General features: G+C 41.5%; 1 protein-coding gene across 1 annotated transcript; it reads right to left on the bottom strand.

The window, feature by feature from the left end:
• Nucleotides 1-13,759: 13,759 nt before the first annotated feature.
• Nucleotides 13,760-22,130, bottom strand: LOC310857155 (uncharacterized protein; the record flags this gene model as incomplete). Its single annotated transcript, XM_083762766.1, has 18 exons — nucleotides 13,760-13,992; nucleotides 14,819-14,901; nucleotides 15,307-15,476; nucleotides 15,607-15,744; nucleotides 15,836-15,950; nucleotides 16,063-16,191; nucleotides 16,294-16,388; nucleotides 16,480-16,543; nucleotides 16,972-17,031; nucleotides 17,186-17,322; nucleotides 17,605-17,690; nucleotides 18,574-18,694; nucleotides 19,566-19,692; nucleotides 19,973-20,079; nucleotides 20,201-20,312; nucleotides 21,063-21,237; nucleotides 21,823-21,937; nucleotides 22,109-22,130. The coding sequence occupies 18 exons, from the start codon at nucleotides 22,128-22,130 to the stop codon at nucleotides 13,797-13,799; spliced, it is 2,052 nt and encodes a 683-aa protein (XP_083618892.1). The 3' UTR covers nucleotides 13,760-13,796.
• Between the last annotated feature and the right edge of the window lie 629 nt (nucleotides 22,131-22,759).

Below are 22,759 nucleotides of genomic sequence, written 5' to 3'. Positions count from 1 at the left end.
AACCAAATGCACCCTAACGGGTCCATTTGGTTCCATTTGTACACTCTGAGAGTTAAATTAGCATAGCTTTTACTATATAAATTAGGGGTCCCAGAGATAGAAATGCTATTAAATAGGGGTCCGTAGACTAATGCATGTCAAACTGGGGGGTCCTTGAAATTAAATGGGTTGAAAATCACTGTGCTAGAGCCATAAAAATCTTCTCTTATGGGGCATATATTTTCAAATGGTGGTCTGTGGGCTAATTAGTGTCAATTTGGGGGTCCTTTTGGGAACCAGTGGTCTACATTACATTTTAGCCGTTGTATATATATTTCTTGTATGGTCGTTGAGCCTAGGGCTATGATCTATATTAGATAGTACAAATGTATTTGTTTGTGTCTTTCAGCTACACAGACAGATTCTGGTTGGTCTCCATCACCTCCTCCCAACACAGTCGAATGTGGAGTGAACACAGACCAGACAGGCAGCATCTCACCACCACATTTCCGGTCAACGCCATGTAAGAGGCGTAGATTAGATCCCGTGGAAGAAGATGATGAGGACACAATTGAGTCTACTAGTATGGTGGTTGAAGAGTCTGGTTCAGAATACAACCCTGACGAGTCCCTACAGTTCTTGCAAGATAGCCAAGATGTGTTGTGAGTAACATATAGGCATCAAATGTTTCTAAACAGCAGCTGCCATATCTAAATAGGAGAGAAACATTTGTACTGAACAAAACAATAATAACAAGTATTTATACCAAAAAGGTACACATTATGTATGCAGCTGTATTCGATGTATTACCATGTTTTTGTTCTGGCTTTCTGTAAATCGCTCTGGATTAAGAGCCTAAATTGTAAAGTAGGTGAAGGCATTTTTTTTTATCCCATGACCAAACCATGAATACAAAAGACTAAGGCTAGCCATTTCAAAACTATCAAGCGTCAAGCAACTTGTTGTGAGCTTGAAGATGTAATAGTTGAATTAATTCAATGATCAAAGGTCATTTCTAAGGTATGTGGACAAAGGTGTAATTGATAGGGACATTACTGGTATGACTGAGTGTGAACAGTAATTTAATGGCCTATAAACATGTTTATTGTCTTTTCTTTCTTCAGAGATGTACAGCCCATTCCAGCTCACAAGGAAAAGAAATACATAATTTTTGAGTCCAAACTTATGGAGCTGTTCCAGACTTGTTCTGTGTGCCAGGGGGCATTGGTGGTTTCTTTGAGAAACAAGGGGACCCTACTGAAAGTGTCCTATGAGTGCAGCTACTGTGACTCAAAAAAATCATGGGAGAGTCAGCCAATCATTGGATCAACTCCAGCCGGAAATGTCCAACTGTCTGCAGCAGTGTACCTGTCCGGTGCATCGTATGTGAAGCTGGAAAAGGTAACTACATTTTGTCACACATTTTGTGAACACATTACAGGCACGGTACACAACCCCCCCCCCCCCCCCCCCCAAAGTAGCCCAAAGTACTACTTCTGCATTAAACGGTCTTAGGGAACTCCTATGAAAACATCTGACTGAATATTTTGAATCAGCATGAATTTACACATGTGGAGATATCAAACAGTACAGCTGTATGTCAATTAGAAGTCAGGCAAGTCATAATATAATTATTTACAGACACACATCACATTATTTCAACACAATATATATATATGGTTGAACCCCAATACATATTATACAAATATATATATATGCGTGGTTCAAAGGCATAATACGTGAGCAGTTTTATTCAAATTGTTCACTTTCCATTGGATAATATCAGAGGCCAACTCTGATATTGAGGGTCTCCTCTTTGTGTCATGCCAATCACTTATCAGCAGCCTGCATTCCAATGGGCAATAAAACTCACATTACTTAGGGGTCCTGGTTCAGCCTTCTCTAGGAATGTTTGTTTAGGTTGGTGAGGGGGGGGTTTCTGTACTGTGCCTGTAATGTGTTACACTACGTTAGTACATTCATTTGGCTTTGACATTTGCGGAACTAAATTTTTATTAATTTGTGTCCTACAGATCTGTAAAGCAATGAATTTGCAGATTCACACATACATGACCTTTCGGCGCCATGCAAAAGGGATGATTGAGCCAGCCATTGTACACACCTGGAGAAACTCCCAGAATGACCTGCTCCAGGAACAGAGGCCAGAAAGTGGCGTCATACTAGGAGGAGACATGAGGGCTGACAGTCCCGGTAACATAACCTTTTGACATTGCAATGTTTGTGGTCTTTTCTGTGGCTATAAATAGCACTGTATTTGAAAAACTACAAATTAATAGTTTTTAGATTACATTAACAATGCATTCATACATGATTTGCTTTTTTCATAGGCCATTGTGCAAAATATGGCAGCTACACCATGATGGATTTGGATAAAGACAAAATCATAGATCTCCAATTAGTTCAGGTGAGTGTAAAAGAATGACCTCCCGGTATGTTATACTTCTCTTCCATAAATGTTATACCCTTCATTGAAATCAACCCCTTAATTTGTATATAGAGCAATGAAGTTGGGGGGAGCTATCACATGGAGCTAGAAGGCCTGAAGAGAAGCCTAAAATTCTTGGACGATCGTGGGATGACAGTGAACTGCATTGTTACTGATCGTCACCCTCAGATCCAAAAGTACCTGAGGGAGGAAGCAAAAATCACGCAATTCTATGATGTGTGGCATGTGGAGAAAGGTATATTTCCCTATGATGTATAAATGTCTTCTTATAATTGTGCAATCATTTTATGAAGAACTAAAACCTTTATATACACACACCAGTATTTGCTTTTACTGATTGAAACAAAAACCAGTAAAATAACAGATCTAAATAGCTACGTAATAATACGTGATGCTCATGTGACTATTCTACATTTTAGGTCTATCAAAGAAACTGGAGCCGATGTGCAAAAAAAAGGAGTTTGTAAAATTACGTCCCTGGCTCCAAAGCATACGCAGACACATGTACTGGACTGCAAAGACATCAGACACGGCAGACATTAGAGCAGCCAAATGGCGGGCCATGGTGAACCATGCTTGTAACATACACACACACAAGGATGAACCACTTTTCCCAAAGTGCCCGCATCCCCCACGTCTTACAAGGGACAAGAAGAAATGGCTTACACCAGGTGTGTTTAGAATATTATGGATATAAACTTCTGCAGATAATTAAACAGAATCAAGCTTATTATGTCATTTTAAAATGTTTGATTGGAATAATTAAATTTCTTATGTTATGTTCATCAATTTTAGGGAGTCCACTTGTCTACAAACTGGACAAGCTGTTGTACAGCAAGAGACTGATGAAGGACGTGGAGAAACTAAGCCCACACCACCAGACCTCTTCTCTGGAAAGTTACCACAGTGTCGTCATCAAATTTGCACCCAAGAGCGTCGCATTCAAATACATCGGAATGCTTTGCAGGTAAATTGATGTGAAAAAATAAAAATAGGGAACCTATTTTTTTTATCTGACCTATGTTTTACTTTGAATCTCAAATCTGCTTACAGACTCTACCTTGCTGGACTTCATTATAATGAAAATGCAGGCCGGCCTCAGAAGATTGGTCAAGATGGAAAGCCCCAATGGAAGCTGGCCTTCCCCAAAGCCAGAAAGGGAGAATGCAGAGCGAGGCCAATCAAGGTTGATGCCACATTTGGTATGAATTTTTATTCCAAATATAATTATTTATAAAAAAGTACAATAAAGTGCAACTCGAATTACAGAACATACAGTACAGTGCTTAAAAAAAAATATATATATATATATAACACTAGCAGCACTTGCCGTGCAAGGTCAACTACAAACTCGAAGAAATGTAAACAAAATCCTTTGGACTCAAACAGCATGACATATAAAAATATAAAATGTACAGTGCTGTCATAAGAGGAAAAAATAAAACTATTACACTGCACTCCACTAGCAGCACTTGCCGTGCAAGGTCAACTACAAGTTGTTACGAACTTGAGTGAATGAAAGTAACACCATGAAATGTAAACAAAATTATTTCGCCTCTAGCACACAAGAAAAATGGCATTACAAACTTGTACAGTGTCAAGAAACTCAAATAACAAAAATAAAATGTGCCATGCAAGGAACTACAAGTAGTTACAAAAAAAGTAATAAACAAATTGCTTTTGACTCAGCAGCAGGGCATACAAATATAAACAAGAATGGCCTTACAAACTTGTATAATAAACAAAAAGCAAATGATATTATTCTCCCCATACAGGTTATGTGACAGGCTTGATGGACCTCATCTTTGACAAGGTCCTTCTGCAGCCAGAGCCAAATCCTTATGTGGAAGCAGTGAGGGAAATTGTGATACCTGAAGACCTGAATGCTGCATATGACCACCCAGACAGGCAGGAGGTCATCGACGCCTATGTGTCGAGGTTTAATCGAGGGCATGCGCTCTGAACCCTACGTACTGGCCTTGGTCATCAGGGTATTCATTCCGGATGCGGGTGACGGCACAGGAAGGCAGAGGCACTCGAACTCCACGTCCCAATAAACCGAAAACCCAACTCACAAACATTCGATATGCCAGATACCTGTAACGCCTGAATGGGGAAAAAGGGACTTATTTTTATTTTGTATGCATGTCAACCCCCTACCCCTACTGAGGGGATTAAACATTGCTGCTGACTGACTGTGCACATTAATACTATATATATATGTTGTTTGTGATTGCTTGTCTTGTATTTTAAATTGAGTAGATAATAAAACTTTATAGTAATAATTGGTTATTGTCATTGACTTGACTCTTATGGTAATAGCATTTTAATTAGATTTACTGGAATCACTGATTACATTACTGGATAAATGTTTACATTTCAGAGCTACATAATATGTATGTTGGAATGAAGTTTGCGTTCTCATTTCAAATGCCAGTTTATTTGTAAACAAAGTGTACACATCTAAAATACTTACTTGTGCAGCCGTCCTCGTGTAAGTAGTAGAGGACCATAATCTGCTGTGTAGACATTCAATGCATGTTGCAGTACAAAGACATTGAAACACACAGGTTCCATCCCAGGGTGTATGGTGATGCAGTCTGGCAAAGGTCTGTTCTCAAGATGCCTCATACGTGCTCTGACCTATGGGACATTTCACAGTTTTATGGTTGAAATTAAAATGATCATAAAACGGGGTGCAGTTTTTGGTTTAGACCAGTCATTAGTCCTACAACCTATCTCAAACCCTCACTCTAAACCTAACCTCCCACGGGGCAGCACACCTAAACCTAACCTTAACCCATGTCTAACCAATGACTAGTCTAAACCTAACCTCCCACGGGGCAGCACACCTAAACATAACCTTAACCCATGTCTAACCAATGACTAGTCTAAACTAAGTATGCACCCCCATAAAACAACATTTTAAATTGTAACTAGCCTATAAACATTACCTTTGGTATTTCCTGGCAGCATCTGTTCTCCACCTCTAACGCCATGGTTCGACACCTATCACCACATTGGCACCTACAAAAAAAAAACGTTATTTAAATATACATAGGATAGGAATACAAAGACTACTATGGGCACGTTCGGAAATAGCGCACTGTGCAATGCAATGTGAGTGAAAAGAGAAAACATCACATAGGCCTACTTTAAATACACAATGCTTCTCATGTTACAGAATGACTAAAAAACGTACTGAATTAACATGTAGGTTTAGTATATGGATAAATTAGGTTAAAATGCATGATTTGGGCTTCTACGATGAAGATGAACCAACAATTGCACAAGACGATCTGATCAGGATCACTGGTATATTTCTATTGTACTAATACAACTATGAGTAGACTAGAGCAGTGGTTCACAAAGTTCCCAGCTAAATGATATAGCCTACAAATGGAACCAAATGGACCCTAACGGGTACATTTAGGTTCCACATGAAAACACATGAAGCACTGGACTTTGAGAGCATAAAAACACGGCACTTTTGTAATTGTATTATTTTAAATTTTTCACCCAGCAACTGTTCTTCACCAAGGCAGCCGCAAGACATGGCCTCTCTAAAATAAAGGCCTAATTATTTTAGAATAACGAACAGGAATGAAAGAAGGAGAAAGCCAGCAGCATGAACGCTTTCTCTATGAATGGTAAAACAGCGTTACGTTGATTTATTAACGCCGTCAGTTTTGGAGCGATAAGCATATTGCCATATAGTATATGCGACAGTCATAACGTGTCAGTTGACTAAATATAATGTATTCTATTTGTATTACTTGCTAAACGTTAAACATAGAAACGATAATTAGCCAACAATCAACAAATATAATATTATTAGTATTCTATAACTTTACCATGATGGTATAGATCCAAGTGGTTGTGCAGATCTCAAAGCAGGCTGAACAGCTTCATCGTCGGAGGAATCCGATAAATCAGGCTCAGAGTCTGATTGTGGGTCGAATAAAAATGCATTTTCCGCCATCGTTGGAAAAAGTAAACAAAGTTGGGCGAAAAACAAAATAAGACCTAGACCAGCAGTGGAAAACTATTAGTGAAGAAGCTTCGCCAATCGCTGATGCTGATGTGCCGTTGCCAGGGAGAAATATTATAATGAGCCAAAGGTGTGGGAGGGGAGTACCTGGGATGAGGGTGTGGCTAGGGAAAATAATTTGCATACTCATTTGCATGACACCGGGGGCGCAATTGAGGACATAGTGGTACTGCAACTAAAACAGCTTCAGAAGTACAAAAAGAAATGTCATGGATGATTATATCAGAGTGGTGATTGAGGCTCAAACCATTAGAAATAAGCTTGAGGGACATATACAATATGAAAATAAGTATTAAAAAAAAATATATATATGCATGTTATTTGCGCTTTAAAAATGGCTACTTTCAAAAACGAATTTCTCAATATCTCGCCTACTAAATGACCTAAAATCAAGATTGCAGTGGTTAAATCTACATTTTTGGGGGCAAGGAATCCAATGGAGCCGACTACATTGTAAATGAGACATGTATGGGTGGGTATTTTGCATTTTTACATGATCAAATGGTATTATTCTGGTAATCTGGATATGTATATCTTCCAAACAATGGAATATTTCACAAACACTTTATCACATCTCTCAAAAGACAGGAGACAACTTGAATCAAGACAAAGGGACCTTTAATCAAGAACTTAACAAAAAAATCACACCTGTGTGAAGTGAGGGGTGCTCTTGTCATCGTACATCATCATGACGTAGTACACTATGACATCATCAGACACTATGACGTAAAATTCTCAATTCAGGACAAAGTTTGTGAACATACACTAAAAGCTGGACCTAGGAGGGGATAGTGCCCCTCAAAAATCCAACATATCCCATAATATCTGTACATTGAACGTTCAATGAACTCTAACAAACATGTCCAACATAATATCCATCAAAATATAATATAAATATAAAAAACATAACAAAATGTACAATCTCTCATTGTCTGTTGTTGTTGAAAAACACAGGCTGTTGAGTCTACATAAGCTAATCTCCATCATTTTCATTGTCATCACTGTCACTTGCATATGTGATATCACGACAGTCTTCCTCATTCTGGCAGTCAGAGCTACACTGACAGAGTTCTGTGCAGGGGAGCCCGACTGAATTGCACGAACATCTGTGTGAAGAGCAGTCTGCTTTACACTGACATCTGACCATCTCAATGATGGATTCTGGTGCAGGGAGGAGCTCAGTTGTGACTGGTTTCAGCTGGCCGTCCTTGTCCTTGTGGTAGCCGTTCTGTAGTGGGTCAAGGAACACTTGCTGAGCGATGTCAGCCTGACCCCACACGCTGGCCTGGATATGGGCCCTTAGGACATGCTGCTTGAGGGCACCAAGTGTGGGTGGAAGCTTCTCACTTTCTGCCATGTGTTTGCAGAAAAGATGCCACCTCAGTTCAGGGATATTGTCGATTTTGATCCCTTTCGGAGAGTATGCAGTGCAAACAAACGTCGCTAATCGAGAATGAAGATCCTCTGTCACTTTCCTAGTCTGTGAAAGCATTTGAAGAGCCTTAACGGCATGGTCATCTGCTTTTAGGTAGATGCTCAGCCAGGTAGCTTTGCCTATTCTAGAAAAGCGCCCTGTGTTGTCTGCTCCTGTAAATGCATGAAACGCTGGTGTCTGCTTCTTCGTGGTTGTTGCCTTCAAAGTACAATCCACTGTTGCTCTCAGTGTGACCTGCAGCAGAAGCGATGACAAGCTTGGGGGACTCTTGGCTGTATTCAATGGTCTTTGATGCCAGATACTCTGTCAGATCCGCTTTTGTTTGGTCATGTGAAAGTAAGCGGCTCATTGGAATGTTCTTGATGATTGTGTCGTCCCTGATTTGATATTGAATTGGATCCTTTCCTTTTTTTCTTTTCTCTCTTGTGATGTGCTTCAAAGAATAAGCCTTGTAGGTATCAAAAACCAGAATCACCTCATCGTAGTCTCTGGTTAGGGACATCAGTCTACCGTAGAACCATACACTTAAATCTTTTACTGTGACTACTGTTGGTGGCTTCTTTGTCAGCTTTTGGACAACCACCATCCCATCCAATCAAATCATCAAATCAGGGACGACACAAGCATCAAGAACATTCCAATGAGCCGCTTACTTTCACATGACCAAACAAAAGCGGATCTGACAGAGTATCTGGCATCAAAGACCATTGAATACAGCCAAGAGTCCCCCAAGCTTGTCATCGCTTCTGCTGCAGGTCACACTGAGAGCAACAGTGGATTGTACTTTGAAGGCAACAACCACGAAGAAGCAGACACCTTGTTAATCCACCATGCAGTTCTGGCTTCACGTCGCAACCTTTCCAGTGCACAGCTCATGTTCTTCTCCCCGGACACAGATGTACTTGTGTTGGTTGTTGCAAATTATGAAATCCTGCTGCAAAATACGTCTGTTTCCATGGTATCTGGGATTTTGGAAGTGAAGCCAATATGGAATGCTCTTGTTGCAGATCGAGCAAAAGCTTTGCCAGCGTTTCATGCATTTACAGGAGCAGACAACACAGGGCGCTTTTCTAGAATAGGCAAAGCTACCTGGCTGAGCATCTACCTAAAAGCAGATGACCATGCCGTTAAGGCTCTTCAAATGCTTTCACAGACTAGGAAAGTGACAGAGGATCTTCATTCTCGATTAGCGACGTTTGTTTGCACTGCATACTCTCCGAAAGGGATCAAAATCGACAATATCCCTGAACTGAGGTGGCATCTTTTCTGCAAACACATGGCAGAAAGTGAGAAGCTTCCACCCACACTTGGTGCCCTCAAGCAGCATGTCCTAAGGGCCCATATCCAGGCCAGCGTGTGGGGTCAGGCTGACATCGCTCAGCAAGTGTTCCTTGACCCACTACAGAACGGCTACCACAAGGACAAGGACGGCCAGCTGAAACCAGTCACAACTGAGCTCCTCCCTGCACCAGAATCCATCATTGAGATGGTCAGATGTCAGTGTAAAGCAGACTGCTCTTCACACAGATGTTCGTGCAATTCAGTCGGGCTCCCCTGCACAGAACTCTGTCAGTGTAGCTCTGACTGCCAGAATGAGGAAGACTGTCGTGATATCACATATGCAAGTGACAGTGATGACAATGAAAATGATGGAGATTAGCTTATGTAGACTCAACAGCCTGTGTTTTTCAACAACAACAGACAATGAGAGATTGTACATTTTGTTATGTTTTTTATATTTATATTATATTTTGATGGATATTATGTTGGACATGTTTGTTAGAGTTCATTGAACGTTCAATGTACAGATATTATGGGATATGTTGGATTTTTGAGGGGCACTATCCCCTCCTAGGTCCAGCTTTTAGTGTATGTTCACAAACTTTGTCCTGAATTGAGAATTTTACGTCATAGTGTCTGATGATGTCATAGTGTACTACGTCATGATGATGTACGATGACAAGAGCGCCCCTCACTTCACACAGGTGTGATTTTTTTGTTAAGTTCTTGATTAAAGGTCCCTTTGTCTTGATTCAAGTTGTCTCCTGTCTTTTGAGAGATGTGATAAAGTGTTTGTGAAATATTCCATTGTTTGGAAGATATACATATCCAGATTACCAGAATAATACCATTTGATCATGTAAAAATGCAAAATACCCACCCATACATGTCTCATTTACAATGTAGTCGGCTCCATTGGATTCCTTGCCCCCAAAAATGTAGATTTAACCACTGCAATCTTGATTTTAGGTCATTTAGTAGGCGAGATATTGAGAAATTCGTTTTTGAAAGTAGCCATTTCTAAAGTTCCAAGATGGCCGCTTTACCGACCTCGAAAAAAATGGCAACAAACATTTTCTGATTCATTAGGCTATAAGGTTTCCAAAAATATATAGTTTTAAAAATCTCCGTCTAAAGCCTACAAACTCATTTGGCTGACCATAAGGAACTGCACTACTTCTTTCATTCAGGGCCTTCCACGTTCCGGGACTCCAGAACACGGGGCGGATCTGTTGTCCAGGGGCCGATACCTCTATGCGGCTTCGTCACTGCACAAGACAGTGGCCAGGCAGATGTGGGAGAGGTTCGGCGAGCCACGAGTGGATCTGTTTGCGTCGGAGGAGAACAGCAAGTGTCCTCTGTTCTTCTCCATAGCAGGGACGGCTCCGCTAGGTTTGGATGCCTTGGCGCACCGTTGGCCCCAGGGCCCACTTTACGCGTTTCCCCCCTTGTCTCTCATCCTTCCCACGCTGGAGAGGGTGAGGACACGGCGCCTGTCAGTGATCTTAGTGGCCCCAGGGTGGGGCTCTTGGAGGTCGGACATAGTCCCTCTCTTGCACGGTCGGCCCTGGCAGCTTCCGTTGCGCAGGGACCTATTGACCCAGGCGGGAGGGGAGATATTCCACCCATGGCCGGAAGATCTAGACCTCTGGGCTTGGCCCGTGAGAGGTTGAATCTTGGCGCGGAGGGTCTTCCCCAGAGCGTCATCGACACTATTCAGTGTGCGAGTGTAAAAGGGTCAGTGATATCCATGCTTTGTCCACGAGTGCGGAATGCATGATGTTCAATGGGGATGCAAGGGTGGTCATGAAGACCAATCCGGCATTTTTACCTAAGAACCGCCTAGCTACGCCGGTTCCGATGGACTTGGCGGCGTTCTGTCCGCCCCCCTTTGCCTCTGAGGAGGATAGGAGGAGGCATAACCTCTGTCCGGTGAGGGCATTGAGGTTGTATTTGGACAGGACTGAGGTGACGAGGAAGACTACACAACTGTTTGTCTCCTGGGATCCCAAGACTGTGGGACTGCCTATCTCAAAGGTTAGGCTTTCCCAGTGGATCGTGGAGGCTATAGAGCGGGCCTACTCTGGTAGGGATATGGTGCCTCCCGTAGGATTGAAGGCACATTCCACGAGGGGTATGGCATCGTCCTGGGCCCTCTGTAGGGGGGTCTCTGTTCAGGATGTTTGTTCCGCTGCAAGTTGGGCGTCGTCTTCCACCTTTGCCACCTTCTATAGACTGGATGTGACAGCAGCGCCAGTGGCGCATGCGGTCCTGGGCGTGGCCTCCAGTTAGTGGAGAGACTTAGTTCCCCGCGGGGGACATTGGTTTTCTCCAGGGCGTTAAGACGGTTGTTCTGTCGGCCCCTCTTAGGCACATATGGCAGACTTAGGTCTGATTGGCCTTCCCATTGGGGTACAGTAGTCCTGTTGAGGGACGTACTGTGGTCCTTTGCTCACAGATAAAGGTACGGCCCTAGGGGTCCAGACTTCGTGATGACAATAAGGGAGTTAATGAAGTCTCCCATAGTGAGCAGTCTTGCTCGCTGTTATAGAACTTTGGTTACATACGTAACCCCTAGTTTTTAGGTCAAGAGGCTTAATAGCAAATTGCGCAAAGTGAAAATAATTAACATATGGACACTCCAACAAAGCTAAAATATTCAGGAACGCCGTATGCCATATGTGTGTGCGTTCAACACGGGCTTTCATAATACGATTGTGCGCAGAGCGAGGGCAATTTATGTATTACCCCATTGTAAAACGCATCTTCAAAATCCAGCCCTGTCTCAATGTGATTTTACTGGTTAAATAAAAGTTAAATAAATAAATAAAAAACTAGCACTATATAAGCCATATTGGTCTCATCTTCATTGAGAAAGTTCTAGACCCTGTCTACTGCCTAGTGTCAGGATGAGGACTCATATGACAATGTAAATAAAGTAATTTGAAACACATGGTGCACCACACCAGACTACACACTGGTGGATTTGTCAATCCTCTCCAGTATTATCTTAGTCAACAGTCTGTCTCAAGAGACTATCATTCCACTGGCACTGTCCCATGCCATGCAGTGTCTTTTCCAAATCAGTGATGTTCAAATAACTATTAACTATTAACATCATTGGTATCCAGTCCCCAGACCTGAAAATGTAATTAGACAGGCAGGCCCACACCTACCCAACATGAACATGGCTCAAGACAGCGTCACAATTGCATTTTATTTTTCACAGTTATTACATTACAATTATTGGATTTAAATATTCTTGATATAATTGAAATCTTGATAGAATTAAAATAGTTTTGGTTATGGGTATGAAAAAAAAAACTCCTATATTCACTCAATCACTTGCTATAGTCACAAATTTGAAGGCCGATATTTATAGCATTAAAAATGACATCCCGACAACAAATTCATCACAAGTATTTGTCAAAAAGTATTTATCCATTCAAGAAAATTTCACTATGTACATCAAGTTCCATTATTATAATGTATTAACCCATTAAAACCGGGAAAGCATCTATCATTTTAGATTTGAGTTATTATATCAATTTGGGGGTCCTTGGCTTGAGAGCTACTGGTTTAGAAGGCATTTGTAGAATCGGCCTCAGGTCTTAAAGAAGCAGTTCACCCCCAAAATGACTTTTTCTTCCTATCGATTGCTCACCCCATGGAGACCACATTCCAATAATTTGATGGTAATCAAATTATGTTGTGTTTCCGTTAGGAGACAAAGGTTACTGATGCTCTCTGTTAGGGAGAACATGCAGCTGTAGGAGGACCGTGTCACTTAAGGCGAGACATGGCAGGTGAAATCATCATTTTTCAATTGAGATGTTGTGCTATTTTGCTTCCTAAACATGTTTTCTTTCAAACTAATGCAAAATAAACATTTAAAATGCACGTTTAGATGTATATTTTAGTAGTTTATTTTAGCCAATGACAGCTCGTTATGCTGGGTGAAAATCCACCCTCTCTATTTTCATGATTGGTTGCTGGTACAAAGGAAATTACCATATTTGGATATTTGGATCAAACCACAGTCAGCTCGAGGTCCAGATCTTTCCTATGATATGGCATGATGTTGTTTGCCAAGTATTTGATGAGATATTTTGTCTCAAAATAGTGGCTTTGAATAAAAAGTTTGGGAATTTTACAATACAAATCTTTAAAGGCCGTTTTCTCAAAATGAGTTTTCCTCATACCTGGGACAAAGTATATCCACTTCAGTTGCACTCACATACACCAAACTTTCCAGTCTTATTACTTGCGCGAAAACATGGCGAAAATTTACTCAGAAAAGTATTTTAGTCTTAATGTAAGTAATCAACTGGAGAAGTCTCATTGTGATAGCTATTAGTTAACCTTTTTACCCTATTCACCTGCCATGTCTCACCTTAAATAGGTAGCTGAGCACAGGACGAGGGGTCAATCACTCAAGTGTGGGGTCTCGTCAGATATACCCCTATTGTTTCTAACGTGTATTGCTTATGTTCTTTCCTTCATTATGCGCCAGCTTAAATAAGATGATGTGACATCATGCTGTGACATCAGTCATTTTGGAGGTGAACGATCCCTTTAATGGGTTAATCCATCCATATGAAGCTGGGCTCAGGCCACGGTTGATCACAGGCCTTACTGGGATCCACAGTGTCAAAGGTGAGACCAGGGGAAATGGGATGTGGCGATGCTAGGGACAGTCTTGCAGCCAGGAGCCCCATTCTAACACAGCTGTTAGTATCTCCGCCCTGGAGAATCCCAGCCATCATACCACCGGCAAGACTGAGGACACAGAGGGACGACGGAGCGTCTTACTTCACAGGAAATGCATTGACATGACAAGAGGACATTTAACTGATTGGTATTACATAATAATAGGGGGACATTCTGCAAAAATAGGCGGACATTCGGCAAAAATAGCAGATTTAAAAGCTCACACGCGTCGCATTGCAACGAGGGGGAAATGGCTAAGGTTGACAACTACATTGAAATAATCAAATAAGCGACACCCGGCCGGGCATCCCTCATTTAAAAAAGAAATAATGATATTAACCACTTGAACCCCAGCAGAACCCCAGCATCCATATTCTGGGGGGAACATTAGTCAAAAATAACAGAAAAGCTCACAACGCAACGCGACACATTGTGTGCTTGTAGATATTTTTGGCAGATTGGGTGTAGACTACACCAAATCTGCCAAAAATATCTACAAGCGCACAATGTGTGCACCAGCTTTTTCAGTCTACACTGTAGACTGAAAAAGCCGCCCAAGAAGGCTACAGAGACAACCAGGTCTAGAGTCTAGTGGTTACAATCTGTATTATAGTATGTATGTAGGCTATAATATAGCCTACATATATTAGCCGTTTAAACAGGCAGGAGCATGTAAGATGTGTGTCATTGATTGATTCCCAAAAATTAGGAATAAAGTGTGTCCTTCATCAGTTCAAAATAAGGGATGCTGCTTTATTTCAAGGGGCGGCTGGCAACCCTGCCCTCGGGGGACCCCGGTCAACAAAGTACAGTACAGTATATGGAGTTTAAGTGGTTAGAGAGAGCTTAAATTAATGCAGAGAAAGGAAGGTGATGGTGAGGAAAATGGCAGCACCTGTCACCTGCTCCCGAGACGTTCACGGTTTCTTCTGTATTCACATGCAACGATGGGAAATGCATAGCACACAGTCGACACCTCTGGAAACACACATCATGCATCTTCATCAGCATCAGGCATGAATGTGTGTAAATTAGTATGAATGTAATGTATTAATGTAACTGAGAAACTGTATAATTATCTCACTCACTCTCACACTCTACATTCTCTCTATTACACACACAGTGTATAAAGACTTATTTTTGGGCTTTTTATGCCAGGAAATGGGGAGAGACATATGCAGAGTTACATACAGCAAAGGGCCTTGGCCGGTAGTCCGAGTCTGGCAGTGTGCCGCGGGTTCGACTCCCGATCCCGACGGCCTTTGCTGCATGTCACTCCCCCATCTCTCTCCCCCATTTCCTGTCAGCCTACTATCTGTCCCTCTATACAAAAAACAAAGACAACAATTCCTATCATTCATTTTAGGATACTTCAACCCTTACCTTGTTGTGTTTCCTTGGCTGTAGGTTGACAGACCCAGTGCCATTGTGATCCCCACACACCAACACACCCTCGGCCCCCAGCGTCACCACCAGACAATGTAGATGCTCCAGCAGGGGGCGGGAGAGAGCCAGAGCACAGCTCAGTACTTCCTCCAAGGAGCTTGGCAGCACTGCCACCCCCAAAGCAAGAACACATCCTCATCAGAGTATACAGTATAACTGACTAACTACATTTGATCATTTTTGGGTGTTCACCATCACCTAGCTTTCGGAGTACATCTCGACTCAAGTATTATTTACCGTCAGGGGTTGGGAGCCCCAGGGTCTTGTTCATTGTACACAACTCTGCAAGGTTAGGGGATGTGTATGACAGAGACTTCCAGGCCTCTGACAGGAAAGGCTTGCAGGCCTTATCACTATCAGTAGGCTCATACCAAACTGAAACACACGAATGACATCACATCAAAAACGGTATCAGTGAAAACTACTGTTCAGACTCAGCATTTGGCGTTCTGCTTTTAACGATTACCATTCATTCCATGCTTCTGGGCAATGGAACAAACATAGTTGATGGTGGAGACGGGGATGTTCCCGTCCAGACACACAAGAAAGGCTGATGAAAGCTGTGTCTCGAACTGCGACACCTGGAGGAAGACATGTTAACGGTACACATTAAGGAAATACATTGTTCAGCTCAGAGATTGAGAGCAATTGAAACACAAATATAGGTTGCATTTTCCTTATCACTGCACTCACATACTGCTCTGTGATACGCTGATGAATGTCCATATCACCCAGGCCAAGACTCAGCTCACCACTCTCAGTGATAACAGCGCAGTAAGTGGCAGTCCGTTGCTCCTGAAGTCTGGCCACGCCATTAGTGTTCTTACACAAATAAGAATGAACAGAGTTTAAATACCAAATAAAAAGTAAAAGGGATTGATAATGTTTCTTGGTTAAAATATACACCAGATTACGGTCACATACCATGTGTTTACAGTGGTTCAGAACAGCCTCACTATGAGAGTCAGTCCCAATGGCAGAGATGAACAGGGCTTTGTGGCCGAGTCGGCTCAGAGAGTCTTGAAGTAAAACATTACCAAGGGAATGAAATTATCTATATCACCTTATTCATATGAAAAATGCCACAGATATAATCAGATGCGGTCTTACCAGCAATGTTACGTCCTACACCACCAAATGACTGACAGACACTTCCTGGATTAGTCTGCCCAAACTGCAAACAGATCATTTGGATTAAATTGGCCTACCGGTAGACTATATATATCATCTGTTTGTATTATAGATAATATCATGTTGTGTTGCTAACAGGCAGGAACTTTGCATCTCCATATTTCATCTTATTATTATTATTTTTCATAAATGGATGACCTATTTTAGTAATTTTTAGTCTTATGACAGTATCGCGCAAAAGTGAAAGTTGTTAGCTATTTTTGCTAGTTTCAAGTTCAACGGAAATGCCAAATTGAAAGTGTGTCTGTGGGTACTATAAATATTTAACCAATGAAAAGTGTTAGCAAGAGCATTTGACAAAATAATAAATACATTGGATCCATTGGAACACAGATATTTTCCTGAAATCCTTTTTTTGAGATACAAGGTTTCTGCCCGACAGCGACAATATGAACGTAAGCTTTTACGCACCAAAAGCTTCTCTGTTTTTCCTTTGGCAATGAAATCCACGTTTATTCCTCCTATGACAACCTGTGACAATTAAACAGGTGTTGTCTTGTGCATTACAGTAAGCAAAATAGACATGGATGTAGGCTACACAAGATGTACATATCTCTTGATTTGATTGTGAACCTTGCGCCTTTCGTTCAAGCATTCAATGTTCATGTGGATTATTCATACTTACAATATTTGAAGGGGAGTCTGAAGCGTGCCTTTGGCAGGAGGGAGCAGCATGCCTTAGCTTGTCGCCATTAATTCGTTTTGATAGTGCACAGGCTATCTGGCTGCCCACCTTTGCATTATTATGAATAAGTGCTATGTCTTTGAACGGGACAGGTTAAGGTTAAAGTCATCATTTGCAAGTAGATAAATGAGGCCATCAGTAGCTAACATTGTCAGCCCTCCTCTCACAATATGCAATGTTACACACAAACACCTGATTTGTTATTATATAGTTTGGGAAGTAGGAAATAAAGGCAGAGAAGGACATTCAACACAATACATTTTGTGATTATGTGTGGTCGACACACAACATGCAGGCTGTTTATGACTCTGAAAGAAAGATATAATCATTTTCTCTGATCAAGATGTAAGAAAGGATACTGGCATGAAGGGACTTTCCTTCAGTGAGCTCATTGACCTTTTGAAGAATGAATGGCGTCACATCTCTTCCTGTGATACCTTTCACACTGCATGGAGGAAATGAATGAGACATGTTTTGAGAAGAACAACAGTCCAAATGATCTACAGTGCTTGGTTAATTTATTTGTGACCAGTGACCACATGATCTCTTCCTCAAGCTGTTATCTCTAAGTCAGGAAATGGCAGTTGAAAAATATGAAAAACCAATGGAAAATATTTAAATCCCTTTTTTAATCAATTTCCTCAGCAGTACTCGGCTTGCCTCTATTCTCTCTAGGTCGTCCTCAGACGAGCCCTCCATCGTCGTTTCCAGTCATCCCGATTCTCCATACATCCGGCCAGTTCGTGGGTACTTTGCACTCCTGCATCGCTCTTGAGTACATCCATGTATGTTAGCGTGGGGCGTCCTCGTGATCGATGCCCGTGTGTTGGTTCCCAGAGCACCAGTTTGCTGGCTGGCAGTTCTTGATGCCTTTGGCAGTGTCCTGCTAGTCTCATTCTCCTGGCTGCTATTTTCTGGCTCACCCTTGGTAATCCCTCATACAGAGTCTTGTTAGTGACATGTACAGTCATGCTGACGTTAAGTACTGCACGCAGAATTCTGGTGTAGCACCCGTCAAGGGACTTCTGCAGGGTTGGCTTCAGGGTCCAGCATTCACTGCCGTATAGGAGAACAGACTCCACTGTTGCGTAGAAGAAGCTGAGTTTGATTTGTCGGGGGAGATTGGAGTTCCATACACTGGTCATGCCATTCAGGGCCCTCCATGCAAGTGCCTTCCTCACTTTCAGATCTTGCTCGGTTGAGTTGACCCATGAGCCCAGGTACTTGAAGTCCTTGACTTCCTTCAGTTTGGGAAGTAGTATTCCCTACCTAAAATTGTACTTAATTACAGTACTTGTGTAAATGTGTTACTTTACACCACTGCTCACCTGGCCTCAGCAACAGCGATTTGTATGGCTTCCTCCATCTGCTGGCCAGTGGCTGCATGCTGCTCTGGGATGGGCACCGCAAGCAAGAGACCACTCTGGAGACCCAGAGACAGAGAGCCAGCTGAACAACACAACACAGAGACATTGAATAAAGTAGCTTCACAGAGAGGACACGCTTAATTATTTAGGTATATGAAATGAGAACCAGAAGCAGCCCTATGGTTTCATTTGAGGTAAACAAAATGAATCACCCTGCCGTCAGCAATGTGCGGCACTGCGGGTGTCGACAGTATTCTCACGATGGGTTTTACCCCACAATATTGCTCAATGCCACAGGACATGATAGTTGTCATTTAATGATAATCACCAATTTCCTCCTGGGAAATACCCAATATACAACCTTACAAGCTTATGTTATTAAAAAAAAAAAAACATATTGGGAAATAATGTGCAACTCTTCTCTTTTATTACAAACAACTGCTGTTTGCCACCAAGATGTCTGAGACAGAATACTATGAATAGCAATCGCTCCTTTCCTGTCCTTGATTTTCATGAAACTTGGTATAGGAATGATCTGTAGTCTAGATAAGTGGAAACAACATGCACACCAAATTGCTTTTTCTCTGGTACTGTGTTGCAAGGAATAAAAATAATAATGCAAACTTCAAAGAAGAAATGAAATCCCTTGCACACTGGTTAATTTAACATTGAAATGTATTATAAACACATTAAAGTGTCGCTTGCAAGGACCTTTCACAAAATGAAGGTATTTTAAATACATTTCAATTCAGAGGAAACAAATGTACTGTACGCTGCCCAAAGAGACGATTAATATAGGTTGAAAAGGTCAAAGTCTCAATTGACAAGGTCAAGGTGAAAATGAATCGATCAAGCAAGCAAGGTGTTGCATAGCAGGTATCATTAATTATACTCATATAGTTAAGTGCTGTTTCTTCACATGGGTGTCAAAAGTCACAAGGACATTTATCTACCAATGAGTTCCGCCGCTTCCTCAGCATTGCAGACGTGGTATGGGGAAGTGAATCCACTTTGTGGGGAAAAGAATGCTGGGAAATTCTTTGACGGCCCATAAGTGACTACACACACACCCTGGGTCTCCTGAAAAAAGATACATGACAGGAGATGTTATCAGTTATTCCACCGTCTAATAAATGTCATATACAGGATAATGATAATGGTAGCAGGCAAAAATGTACAGTCAATGTCAACAAAAATACGTATCAACCAAATTAACAATATTGCAGACAAAAGTAGATGGACTGATGGACCAAAGGGAAATTCGGTTATCATAGCAGAATTTCCCTTAGTATCAATAAAGGTCCATCCAACTCCATTGTTCTTTCACAGTAACAGTCATTTTATACAGTTTTATTCTTACGAGGAACTCCAGGGTGCGGCCAATGTCCAGAATGGACTTCACCCCAGCGGAGACCACTGCAATTGGAGTCCTGCCCAACTCAGTCAGATCTGCACTGATATCCAGACCTGGAGGAATGATCATTTACTACATAGAGACATACTGTACTGTAACAAAATGCCTCTGTACAATAATTAGCCAATTTGATCCCATGGATATGGATGTTATGTCCTTCCTTGTTCAACTTACTGTTCTCCCCGTCCCTGTGCACTCCTCCAACGCCTCCCGTTACAAAAACATGTATACCAGCTTTGTGCGCTGCAATCATGGTGCCTGACACTGTAGTGCCTCCTGACAGACCCTGAAATAAAATGCATAATTATAGAACCAGTGTTTGACTGCAAATTTTGATTTAGTTTAGTCACTAGGCTTTTGAATAAAATACCATTTAGTGTTAGTCATATGAAATGTTTTAGTTTTATAGTCATATGAAATGTTTTAGTCTAGTTTTGGTCGATTAAATGTCATAATATTTTAGTTGACTAAAGCATGCTGAAAATATCCCTTCTACAAGCTCACAACACGTCGCAGTGAACTATGTCTTAGTTGTCGTCATCATAGCGTAGTTTCAGTGAAAAAAGGTAGTCGACAAACATTTTTCATCATAGTTTCAGTCGATGAATTTAACACCAAATAGCATGAAGGATACATATGCACTAGAACGCGGCACAAAACACCAGTAAAAAAGGGTTGTGGACTCCACCACTATATACAATACATCATTAACCAGTGACTCCCAGGGGTCTATATACTGTAGGCCGCCATCACTATGTACAATACATCATTAACCAGTGTCTCCCAGGGGTCTGTATACTGTAGGCCGCCATCTTTTTTCTTCCAGCTGTATAACAAAACATCTTCATTGAAAATAGCAGATCTACAAGCTCACAAGGTGTCACATTGAGTTGTGAGCTTGCCGAGGTGCAATTCTTTAACAGAATGTTGAAAATTATTGCCAAATGTTTTCCTATTTTGACATTCCCAGAATAGGGATGCTAGCTAGGGTTCAAGTTGTTAAAGAGACACAAAATGTAATATGTTGGAGTGTAACCTTGCTAATAGCATACGGCAGATCCCGGCGGGATATTTTGAGGGATGTCTTGCTTCGGGCCAGGTGGTCCAGCTCCTCTGAGGAAAGACCCACATGGAGCCGCCCCTGAATCACAGCCACTGTGGCTGGAATGGCTCCCTCCGCCCGCACTATGGCCTCCACCTCCTGTGCTGTGCTGAAAGGATGCGGAGGCCACAGTGGTGATGTGATGAAGATGAAGAAAAAGACTATATAGTAAGTTTTCCTTGTCGTGCAAATTCAAACAATGATCCAAACGAGATGATAAGAGAACCTGCACGTGGCCCTATCTGGATGGGAAAAAAACACACATCCATTATTGCCAGAAAAGGCTGTGCAGTTTACATAAGCAGCGGCTCAAATCACATAATACAACGAGGTGAGTGCGAGAGAGACAGAGACAGAGAGAGAGAGTCATTTATCTTTCTGTTTCCACAAAAATATACAGAGACAATGGGCATATATTTGAATGGTGATTAATATTGTATAATCATATCTAAACGTTGAGTCTGTGACATATTCATGTTTAATGTTTTTTTTTTCATTTGTTTTGTTTTTTACATACAAAATAACTTTAAATTGGGCAAGGTTATCTGTTTAGCTGCAATCCAGAGTCAGTTTTTGGCAATGTGAATGAATAATGTTATGAATCGCTGAAGCTACAATGGAGGCAAACAACAGAACTAAAACACATGTATTATCAGTGCATCAGCAGCCGGTGGTATTTTCATTGTTTGGGTACCTCAGATTATGTGGATAGGGCATGCCATGGGTAATGATAGTGCTCTCTAGTGCCACCACTGGCCTCTTCTCTGCCACCGCCTGTGACACAGAAGGATGAACTTTCAGGAGTCCATCTAAAGAAATAACATTATGGCAAAAAGTGAGAAAATGTGGGAAATATTCATGCAAAATTAGTTTGACAATGGAAAAAAACAGAATGATTTTACAATCTGCCTTTGAGTGAAAACCTTTACCATGCTTGCACAATCTGCTTCGAAATGTTGAAATTCCACATCTCAGTATACACGTAGAGACTCCTTTCAGCATCGTCGGTTCTAACCCTACAAGTGTCAGAGCATTGAACCAAACATATGCCGGGTCAGCTGCTCCTTATTATCCAATCAAGCAGTAGACAGTGACACACTGCTGTGCTGTCACATTATGGTAGCTGTTGTAGCAGATCTACATGACCCTTTTACCTAACAGAGTGGTTCTCAAAGTGGGGTCCGGGGTCATTTATTTTTTTGGGGGAGGGGAAAGGATATTAATATTAATATTGTATCAAAAATCAGTTTTTCAGCTATCAGCTATTTTTAAATAGTAGTTCTGCAAGCTCAGCTTGTGAGTTTGTAGATCTACTGTTTTCAAAACATGTGGAAAAATGTGGAACATTCTAGCACAAATCTTGTATGGGGCCCATGGTTGTCTCTGACAAAAGAAATGGTGGTCTGCGGCCAAATTCATGAAACTGAAAATGTTTGAGAACCACTGAGTTAGGCATTGTTTTTGAATGCACAGAAATGCATGACATAACTGAATGTCCTATTTTAAAAGTTAGAACAACGTACAACACTAGTTGAAGATGAGAAAGTTACCTCAGTTTCTTTCTGGAAAACCAAAATAGTTTACCAATAAGTCTCCTCAGCTGTACGAAACCCTGCAGTGTGTTCTGTCAC

This window comes from Protomyctophum parallelum, assembly GCF_964188405.1.
Source record: "Protomyctophum parallelum genome assembly, chromosome: 4".
NCBI classification, from domain to species: domain Eukaryota; kingdom Metazoa; phylum Chordata; class Actinopteri; order Myctophiformes; family Myctophidae; genus Protomyctophum; species Protomyctophum parallelum.
The sequence above is the reverse complement of the archived record's forward strand: the minus strand, read 5'-3'. Positions and strand labels throughout refer to the sequence as shown.